Source organism: Pygocentrus nattereri, chromosome 27 (genome assembly GCF_015220715.1).
Source record: "Pygocentrus nattereri isolate fPygNat1 chromosome 27, fPygNat1.pri, whole genome shotgun sequence".
Taxonomy (NCBI): domain Eukaryota; kingdom Metazoa; phylum Chordata; class Actinopteri; order Characiformes; family Serrasalmidae; genus Pygocentrus; species Pygocentrus nattereri.
In genome coordinates this window covers 24,810,284-24,821,345 of record NC_051237.1, presented here as the reverse complement: position 1 = coordinate 24,821,345, position 11,062 = coordinate 24,810,284, and the positions used below count along the sequence as shown (strand labels likewise).

At 42.5% G+C, this 11,062-nt stretch overlaps 1 protein-coding gene across 1 annotated transcript in view; it reads right to left on the bottom strand.

Annotated features, from left to right (window-relative positions):
- The window catches only part of stx1b (syntaxin 1B), a 99,905-nt gene that overhangs the window by 19,933 nt on the left and 68,910 nt on the right, over positions 1-11,062 (bottom strand). The window contains exon 4 of the mRNA XM_017684978.2: positions 2,383-2,457. Within this exon, the coding sequence (XP_017540467.1) occupies positions 2,383-2,457 (75 nt within the window). The remainder of the gene's footprint in view (positions 1-2,382; positions 2,458-11,062) is intronic.

Sequence of the window (11,062 nt, the reverse complement as noted above, 5' to 3'; positions counted from 1 at the left end):
GCTACCGGAGTGGGAGTTTGGATCACGGCAAAAAGGAAAAAAGATAACAATAAGAAAAAGAAAGAAAAAGACAGACGGGGTGAAGAACGCAACTCAGCAGCCTGGCATGCTTTCCTGAGGCTCTTCAGACGGAAAGTGCTTCAAAAGGAGATTAGTCCAAACTCCCACCGGCTCAGCAGAGTGAGCTCAGAAACACCCCTCCCCTCCCCACCCAGCACTGCAGTCTGAATGATTGATCAGGTCAGTCTTTCCTTCTCTCTTAGATTAAAAAACATCTCAGTGCGCCAAAATATGATGTCACTTGCAAAAGTCCTTTCATTTATTTAGTTTTCATTCATAACAGCCATTAAAAAGAAGAACATTTACACTAGAACCCCAGAACCCGGCGTCTGAGATGTGGAGGAAAGCTTATGGACTGATGAGATCGTTGGCAGCGTTAACACCACCAAAGCCATGAAAGACTCTTTAAACGATCAGTCAAGCATGACAGAAGATTCTGGAGATGCAGGGCATCTCCAGAGCAGGTTTGGAGATGCAGAACAACATCTGGTGATGAGTTTCTGACCGAAGGCGTCATAAATACTGAACGCAAACTAATGTTATTAGATTTTGCAGTTTGCTCAGTAAATCGTTAAAATGGGAAGAAATGAACCCCACAGCAAGATGACGACCCCAAGCTCACTGCTGAGAAGATCAAGTTAAAGAAGCTGAACGACCAGACCTCAACACCACTGAATGGGTTTGATCACTTCAGAAAATCATCAACCAGCTTCTCAGACTGAGCTTTGGAGGTGTGCCTGCAGATTCTTTGAGGAGCTGAAAGTGAGGCTCCTGAAAAGAATGGAAGCTGGAATGAAGGGGAGGAGTGGAGTTTATCTGGGTTTAGATGGTGAAGTTTATAGGGGTTTAGATGGTGGAAGTTCTGTATGTGGGTTTGGAAGGTGGAGTTTCTGTATGTGGGTTTGGATGGTGGAGGTTCTGTATGTGTGCTTAGATGGTCGAAGTTCTGTATGTGGGTTTGGAGGGTGGAGGTTCTGTATGTGGGTTTGGAGGGTGGAGGTTCTGTATGTGGGTTTGGAGGGTGGAGGTTCTGTATTTGGGTTTAAATGGTGGAGGTTCTGTAAGTGGGTTTAGATGGTGGAGGTTCTGTTTTTGGGTTTAGATGGCGGAGGTTCTGTATGTGGGTTTGGAGGGTGGAGGTTCTGTATGTGGGTTTAGATGGTGGAGGTTCTGTATGTGGGTTTAGATGGTGGAGGTTCTGTAAGTGGATTTAGATGGTGGAGGTTCTGTATGTGGGTTTGGAGGGTGGAGTTTCTGTATGTGGGTTTGGAGGGTGGAGGTTCTGTATGTGGGTTTGGAGGGTGGAGGTTCTGTATGTGGGTTTAGATGATGGAAGTTCTGTATGTGGGTTTGGAGGGTGGAGGTTCGGTATGTGGGTTTAGATGGTGGAAGTTCTGTATGTGGGTTTAGATGGTGGAGGGTTCTGTAAGTGGGTATAGATGGTGGAGGTTCTGTAAGTGGGTTTAGATGGTGGAGGGTTCTGTAAGTGGGTTTAGATGGTGGAGGTTCTGTAAGTGGGTTTAGATGGTGGAGGTTCTGTATGTGAGTTTGGATGGTGGAGGTTCTGTATGTGGGTTTAGATGGTGGAGGTTCTGTATGTGGGTTTAGATGGTGGAGGTTCTGTTTTTGGGTTTAGATGGTGGAGGTTCTGTAGGCATGTTCCTGCTTTGGCTCTCCGCCTGGAGCTTCTCTGGAAACGGTGATGAGCTGAATTACACAGTGACACTGGAGGAGAGTCTAATGATGCTGAGCTGCAGCGGCGCTGGAGTGAATATCAATAGTGCTGCTGGGGGCTTTAAAGGTTATTGATCCAGAGTGAGTTTTTAACAGTGTTGTTAAAATGGAGATTCCCAGGTTTGGGCTGGAAGTGCACTTTAGGGAGTTTGTAGATGTTGGGTGGGAATTCCGCTTGGGGCATTTCAATAAGAGCTCTGCTTGAGTGTCAGAAGCTCCGCCCACAGAGATACACAGTCTGTTTTGTACTGTATGTTAAAATTCCCAAAATGATCAGAATTTCTGTGTCTGAATCTGCTGTATGTGCACAGGTTAGAATTTTGAGTGAATACAGATACAAATCTAAGATTTAATTGGTGGATGTCACTTTTTAGAAAGATGAAATGAGTTTTGAATTAAGACATAAATAAAAAAACAGCATTCTAATATGATCAATTCCATTAATGACGGCCCGGTTTTCGAGAGCCTCTGTGCTGTCCTCTGTTACTCAGGACAGAACCCTTCAGCTTCACACCTGGCTGCAGAATTATGGTTTATACAATAACACAAGAGAAATGATGAGAATGAAGTGTCTATCAGTGAAATTACCTTTTAATTTTAAGCGCACTTTATTGGCTGTCTTCTTGATGTCGGCTGTGAGGTCCTCCAACTCCTGCTTAGTCTCTGAGTGACGAGAGAGACAAAGAGAGTGAGAGACAGAGAGAGTGAGAGTGAGAGAGAGAGTGCGAGATAGTGGGAGAGAGAGACAGAGAGAAAGAGAGAGAGAGAGAGAGAGATAGTGAAGATGCAGACAGAGAGAGAGGGAGAGAGAGAGAGCGAGAGAGATAGTGAAGATGCAGACAGAGAGAGAGAGAGAGAGAGAGAGAGAGAGATAGTGAAGATGCAGACAGAGAGAGAGGGAGAGAGAGAGAGCGAGAGAGATAGTGAAGATGCAGACAGAGAGAGAGAGAGAGAGAGAGAGAGATAGTGAAGATGCAGACAGAGAGAGAGAGAGAGGGAGAGAGAGAGCGAGAGAGATAGTGAAGATGCAGACAGAGAGAGAGGGAGAGAGAGAGCGAGAGAGATAGTGAAGATGCAGACAGAGAGAGAGAGAGAGGGAGAGAGATAGTGAAGATGCAGACAGAGAGAGAGAGAGAGGGAGAGAGAGAGCGAGAGAGATAGTGAAGATGCAGACAGAGAGAGAGAGAGAGGGAGAGAGAGAGCGAGAGAGATAGTGAAGATGCAGACAGAGAGAGGGAGAGAGCGAGAGAGATAGTGAAGATGCAGACAGAGAGAGAGAGAGAGGGAGAGAGAGAGCGAGAGAGATAGTGAAGATGCAGACAGAGAGAGAGAGAGAGCGAGAGAGATAGTGAAGATGCAGACAGAGAGAGAGAGAGAGGGAGAGAGAGAGCGAGAGAGATAGTGAAGATGCAGACAGAGAGATAAAGCAGCACCATCAGTCTGGTTAATGAATATTTTATGGAGCTGAAGTAGGTCTGCATTTCTGGCAGTATGTTTGGTAAATATTCAGTATCGTTTGCGGTGAATAAGCGCTGTGTAGCGTTAAGTGTAATTTGCTCTGAGCACACGGATGGAATCACCTTCACGCAGGTTATAATATCAATAAACAAGTAAAACAGTGTGTTGTGTCAATTTTAGTACAATGAAGTGTCTCTTCAACACGATACAATGCCGACAGTGTCAGAACATTAAAGTGTCTCCACAGCCTCCTAACCAAGCTCACGTCACACTTCCCCCTGCAGCTCATACAGAACAAAAATATGCTCATATTATAAATATATATGCTAAATATATTTGACGGTGCCACATTTTAATACGTAAATATATGTAAATATATGCAAATATAGACAGATCAGCCATAGACTATAGTCCATCTGTTTCTCTGATACTTTGTTACCCTGTTCTTCAGTGGTCAGGACCCCCATGGACCCTCACAGAGCAGGTACTGTTTGGGTGGTGGGTCATTCTCAGCACTGCAGGAACACTGACATGGTGGTGGTGGTGTGTTAGTGTTGCACTGGTCTGAGTGGATCAGACACAGCAGTGCTGGTTTTTGAACTCCTCAGTGTCGCTGCTGGACTGAGAATCTTCCACCAACCAGAAATATCCAGCCATCAGCAACCTGTGGGCAGCGTCCTGTGACCACTGATGAAGGACTAGAGGACTAACAGACTAAACTGTCTGTTGAAACTCAAACAGTGGAGGGTTGAGGGTTAGGACTAGGACCAGGGTTAGGACTTAGCTTGTGGGTTGAGGTTAAGGTTAGGATTAGGATCAGAGCAGGTTTAAAGTTAAAAGAAATGATGGTCAGTTGAGTACACATTCAGTTGAATGGATCTTGAAAGTAAATTAAGTGTCGTCAAAGCATCTAAAGTGGACGATCCAAATAAAGACCCATGTTCCTGTGGCTCATTAAGAACTGGTCAGAAAATGTATGCACAATAGAAGTCAGTGCTACGCTGTCCTTTCAGCCGTGTAGACCCTGAAGCCCTGGTGTTGAAACTGACCTATGGATATTAATGCTATCATGATTTTATACAGAGGACCTAAGAGCTGGACTGGACTGTTTCTTCTGAAATGCCCACAGTCTTCTGACCAACGTTTTATTTTTGGTCAGCGGTTTTGTAGTTGGGACTGGACTGCAGTCGGGGGCTGATTGATAGTAGCTGCAGTGTCGATCACCCTCCTACACACTCCTCCGTCTCTCTCACTTCTCTCTCTTTCATCCCTCGCTTCTGTTCTCTCCTTCCTCCACACGCCGAGTCACGCTCAACTTCATAAGCACCGGTTCCTCACGTGGCATGAGTTACAGGGAGAAGAGCTTCAGCACGAAAATATGTTTCATTTCTCTCCTTCTCCTGCTGGTAGAAACCCATAAAAACCATTAAGTGTTCCTGATGGTTCCTGATGGTTTTGTCATATATATGGACTTTTTTAATGGGTTGACATCACGGTGTAAAGGATTCTAATGGTGTAACAGGTGACCAGCGACGGATTCTAAATGCATTTCATGGTTTCCTAATGGGATCTAAACGTGTTCTACAGGAAACTAGTGGCCTCCGTTGGAAACCATGGAGTCAATTTTCATTAGAAAGCAAAGCCATTAGATTAGCTTTATGGGTTCTTTAATAAAGCCAACGGTACTACATAGAACCGTGAACACACAAACAACACTTTGCATTGTTAAATAGTTCTTGACATTGACAGAGAATATTCTGTACAAAAGGGTTCTGTATAGCACCAAAAAAGGTTCTTCTGCTGTCACAATTTCAAGCCTGTATCAATACAAGAACCCTTTTTTGGTGCTATATAGCACCCTTTTCAAATAGGTTCTATGTAGAACCATATAAAACACACTCTCCCACAATCCTAAGTACCCTTTCACCATGCAAAGAACCCTTTAGTCATGCAAAGTGCTGTTTGTATGTTTATGGTTCTATATAGAACCATTTTCTTTATTAAAGAACCCATGACTTTTTTAAGTGTGTAATGGTTTTTTGTCCAACTATGACAAAAAAAGACTTAAAACAGTGAAACAGATGTCAACAGTACTGAACACCAAAACTCTAAAGTCCCCCATGTTTAGCGCCTGAATTTCAAGCACTGGAGCTACGAGGCTAATGTAGCTAACAGGTAATGGAAGGTCATACCCCACCGATTAGCATGGTGCTAACTGCATGCCTTGTCAAGGTGTTAATTAAACTCAAGCAGACTTTCCTGTGTGTTTTCAACACTGTAAACAATCTTGCAGCAGGCTTTCTTTCTCTTTTCAAGCTTTTATTTTCTGGCAGTAGGGCTGGCCTGAGCTCTGGTACTTGTTATGTTGGTTTCTACCGTCCTCACAGCTTTAAACACACTTTCAAACAAAACATATGATCCTAAAAACAGGACAAAAATGGCAATTACATAACCACGTATATGATATTAGGCTGTAAATACCACGTCATATCCAGCTAACATTAGCCAAAGTCTGAAAACAGCCCCATACTGAACACAACCCTCTGATTTCACAACATTCCTGTCTGCTCATGTGACACGTTACAGCACATCTGCTCATCTGACATGACATTACAGCACATCTGTCTCCTTATCTGACATAACATTACAGCATATCTGTCTGCTCATCTGACACGTTACAGCACATCTGCTCATCTGACACGTTACAGCACATCTGTCTCCTTATCTGACATAACATTACATCACATCTGTCTCCTCACCTGATATGTTACAGCACATCTGTCTGCTTATCTGACATGACATTACAGCACATCTGTCTCCTCACCTGATACGTTACAGCACATCTGTCTCCTTATCTGACATAACATTACAGCACATCTGTCTCCTCACCTGATATGTTACAGCACATCTGTCTGCTTATCTGACATGACATTACAGCATATCTGTCTGCTCATCTGACACATTACAGCACATCTGCTCATCTGACATAACATTACAGCACATCTGTCTCCTCACCTGATACGTTACAGCACATCTGTCTCCTTATCTGACAACATTACAGCAAATCTGTCTGCTCACCTGGCGCGGAGGAGTAAACTCAGAAACTCATTCAGGACCCTGAGCTAAGCTTTTATTTTCTGGCAGGAGGGCTGACCTGGATCAGTTAAATACTCAAGTATTTGTTGGTTATGTTGGTATCTGCTTTTCTTGACTTCTTTAAAAACGTTTTATCATGAAAACAGGAAAAAATGAAAAAATGAAAAAAAAAAAGCCTGAACACAGCCACACTCTCCCCAAGAGTAAACTCATTCAGAACCCCTAAAAGCTAAATTAGCCTAAGAATTTTCTCAAAAGCATCTACACATTTCCACATCCAGTCCTCTTCTGTTACATTTATGTAAATGCATTTCTATATGCAGTGATCACCATTAAACCACGAAACGGGTCACCAGCAATACAGAATTAATTCTGGCCTCAATAACAGATGCATTAAGTGACCAGATCAGCCTGTCCTGTTGTTATTATGGCGGATGGACGTGTTGTTGTCAGCGTGGACATTTTGTCTGTCCATTGATTGACCAAAACAGACCCATATCCTGTATCCCTGACTCTGCGTCCTTCTGCTTACCCACAGCGGATCTGAGCGGCTTCATTCGAGCTCATCGAGTCTGTCATGCTTTTCTGGTTTTCCTCTTTCCTTCAGTGGGTTATATCTTGTTCTACATGTAAACACCATGCAGAGTCCCAAAGGGAGAACTTCTCTCTCACAGAACCCACTTTTCTCAGTTGCCTGAAACGCCTCGTTGGAATTCCAGCCCTTTTCCTTTGTAACAGGATGACATCATCTCGTAACACAGTCCTTACTGCCCGCCTACCGACAAGCTCTGCCCCCTCACACAGCGCACAGCAGCTACTGGAGGAGGAAGAGCGTGGTCGGTGTGTCCGCTGTCCAGGCACTTGAGTGTGGCCATCACTGTGTTCAGCCAATCGGGTAAGAGCAGACGGGTCTTCGTCATGAACGGCTAACATTTATCTTCCTCCAAGGGTAAAGAGAGGCACACCGGCTCTCTCTGCTTTGGATCCATTACAGTTTTCCACAGTAAAGAAAATATCTGAGAAGTGAAGCTTTAAAGGGAAAATGCTTGTTTGAATGAAGTTCACATGGTTCGAGCGAGAAAACCATTTTTTAAAAGTATAAATGGCTTGTAGGTACTTGCTAAGAGGGCTAGTGATGCTATGTTAGTGAGAGTGAGTTTATCTTAGAGAGTTAACTTGGTGGCTCATGTTAACGACAGATCTTACAATAAGAAAATTACAAAAGCACAAAAAACTAAAGTCTACACTTTTGTTCTTGCTGGGCTTTTTGGTGTAAAGAGCCCATGTCCTACATTTTTCTTTCATTTTGTTTCACTCTGAGCTCCACTTATAACATCATAATTCGTTTCTACGTGATCATTTACTTTGAATTAAACAGGCTGCTTTTGTTACTGCGCCTTTAAGACTGATATATGTAACTGCTGTAGGCTGAATGGGTGGGGCTAAACTGCTGTAGGCTGAAAGGGTGGGGCTAAAGTGCTGTAGGCTGAAAGGGTGGGGCTAAAGTGCTGTAGGCTGAACTGCTGCAGGCTGAAGGGGCGGGGCTAAACTGCTTTACACAAGTGGTACACAAATAAAACAACGTCTACAAGTATAAGTGCACACATATCATAAATATTATACGTGTTGTAAATGTTTAGAGTGTGGTGTAAACTGGGCTGCGTGGGTCACTAATGAAATATAAGCATCATGAACATTAACCAGAAACACATCAGCAGGACTACGATGACCATTTCACTGCTCTGTGCTTCTATATAAATGGGGAAAGTGAGGCACAACCCATCAGTGTGAAACACAATAACTGGATTATAATTCTATGATGTTTGAACCAGACGAATACACAAAAATATATTCATCAGAATAAATGATTAATTTGATAAATATGATAACTGTGATGAATCTGTGAGTAAAGCCATCAGTAAAATACTCTGTATTGAATGTATATGGAGGGGGGGGTATTATATGTAGATTGTTTACTTTGGGGGTCTCAGCTATATCAGGTGTTAAACTAACCCCCCCATGTGGAGGCTGTATTTTAGCCTGTCTGGTTCTCACTGTGAGATGTTTATCTGCTTCTATTATCTGCTATATTACACACACCAAGAGATTAAAATAATACAGGAGTGAATTCTTTACAGCTCACTGATCACAAACACTTATGATGGAAATATGTACTTCAGGGTGAATCTGGAGAAACGTCTGACTGACAGCTGTCAGGTGACGTTGCTATGGGAACACGAGAAGATGATCAAAAGCACCGCCTGTTTAACTACATTAACTATCCACTTCACGATTTCCCCGTGTCAGTTTGTGCCTCACTCTCCTCTCCACACTGTTACATCATCACACACACAGCACAAACACACACATGTAGAAGGTCACTGGACCCTCAGTACAGTGACAGTACAGATCAGCTGTACAGGAGAATGACACTGAGGAGCAGGACCCTCCCCTCCACCTACCCCCCACCCCCAGGCCCCTGGCCCCGCACCACACAGACTGTGTGCTTTATTAACCCTTACAGTTAGTACTGTCTACAGTTAGTCTTACAATTAATAATGCCTACAGTTAGTCATACAGTTAGTACTGCCTATAGTTAGTCTACAGTTAGTACTGCCTACAGTTGGTCTACAGTTAGTACTGCCTACAGTTGGTCTACAGTTAGTACTGCCTATAGTTAGTCTACAGTTTGTACTGTCTACAGTAAGTCTTACAGTTAGTACCGTCTACAGTTGGTCTACAGTTAGTACTGCCTATAGTTAGTCTACAGTTTGTACTGTCTACAGTAAGTCTTACAGTTAGTACTGTCTACAGTAAGTCTTACAGTTAGTACCGTCTACAGTTGGTCTACAGTTAGTACTGCCTATAGTTAGTCTACAGTTAGTACTGTCTACAGTTGGTCTACAGTTAGTACTGCCTATAGTTAGTCTACAGTTAGTACTGCCTATAGTTAATGTACAGTTAGTACTGTCTACAGTTGGTCTACAGTTAGTACTGCCTATAGTTAATGTACAGTTAGTACTGCCTATAGTTAGTCTACAGTTAGTACTGTCTACAGTAAGTCTTACAGTTAGTACTGCCTATAGTTAGTCTACAGTTAGTACTGCCTATAGTTAATGTACAGTTAGTACTGTCTACAGTTGGTCTACAGTTAGTACTGCCTATAGTTAATGTACAGTTAGTACTGTCTATAGTTAGTCTACAGTTAGTACTGTCTACAGTAAGTCTTACAGTTAGTACTGCCTATAGTTAGTCTACAGTTAGTACTGTCTATAGTTAGTCTACAGTTAGTACTGTCTACAGTTGGTTTACAGTTAGTACTGTCTACAGTTGGTCTACAGTTAGTACTGCCTATAGTTAATGTACAGTTAGTACTGTCTACAGTTGGTCTACAGTTAGTACTGCCTATAGTTAATGTACAGTTAGTACTGTCTACAGTAAGTCTTACAGTTAGTACTACATATATATGGAGAGAGAGAGAGACAGAAAGAGAGAAAGAGAGAGAGAGAGAGAGAGTGAGGGGACAGAGGAAAGGGTAGTATTATGCCTGTATAATACAGTCTTGTCTCTCTGTCTGTCTCTGGGGATTATGATTAGTAATGTATCGCAGTATGAAACGTGTAAGGGTTAAAACTGTAACATGTCTGCAGCCGTTTCCTTTATTTTGTCCCAGTGTCCTCCTCTGCAGTGGTCACTCTCCTGTGGGGGTCAGAAGTAGTAGTTTGCTCACTCACAAACAGAAATCCAATCAGACACTCAGCTGCCGCTGGACTCCTTCATGCAGCGTGGCCAAAAGAAACGGACAGGAGGAAGACGCGAGGGGGAGGAAAAGAAAAGGGGGGGGGCACAAAAAGAAAAAGACGTTTCACACAGATCATGCAGCAAAATGAAACACCATGCTGGAAATAAAACACATCATGCATCAGAAAGGAGAAACATTAAACAACGTCACGCTGCTGACCGCACTGGACGCACCGCTGCGTTACAGTTAACGAGCACGTCGCTCACACTCATTAACATATCACAGCGCACTGTCCTCTGTCTGTTTATGTGACTGTACAGATCTGAGCTGAGCGAGTTCAGCACAGCACGTTTTCAGTGTAGAGCTGCACAATGTGTGGTCTGTTGATCGTTGTGATGATGTTGCTGTTTGTTTCTCTCAGGCTGCAATATGCAAATTAGCCTCTAACGTAATGTAAATGATTTTGGAAAAAAATCCAGATCATCTCAGGGGTTCACTAATGTGATTTTGATGCGTTTAATTGGGAAGGCATATTTTACTCTGAACAGAATCACAATATAATTGTAACCAAGATAACATCAATACACCTGCAGTATAATATAATATAATATAATATAATATAATATAATATAATATAATATAATATAATATAATATAATATAATATAATATAATATATGCATATTTCAATCATAATATAACTGCAAGAAAACCACAATATAATTATAATATAACCACAATACAACCACTCTATAATTGCAAAGGAACTGCAATTTAACTAAAACATAGCTATAATATAATCACAACACAGCTGTAATATAATGGTAAAATAATTGAAATGTGGTGTTTTGTTGATATTGTGCAGCCCTAATGCTGAGAAACGTAGAAAATCAGGATCTATAGATGTGAAAGTGTAGACGCTGCAGAGTGTGGTGGGGTGTCGTAAACGCCCCGCAGGCTTTTTAGCCAAACC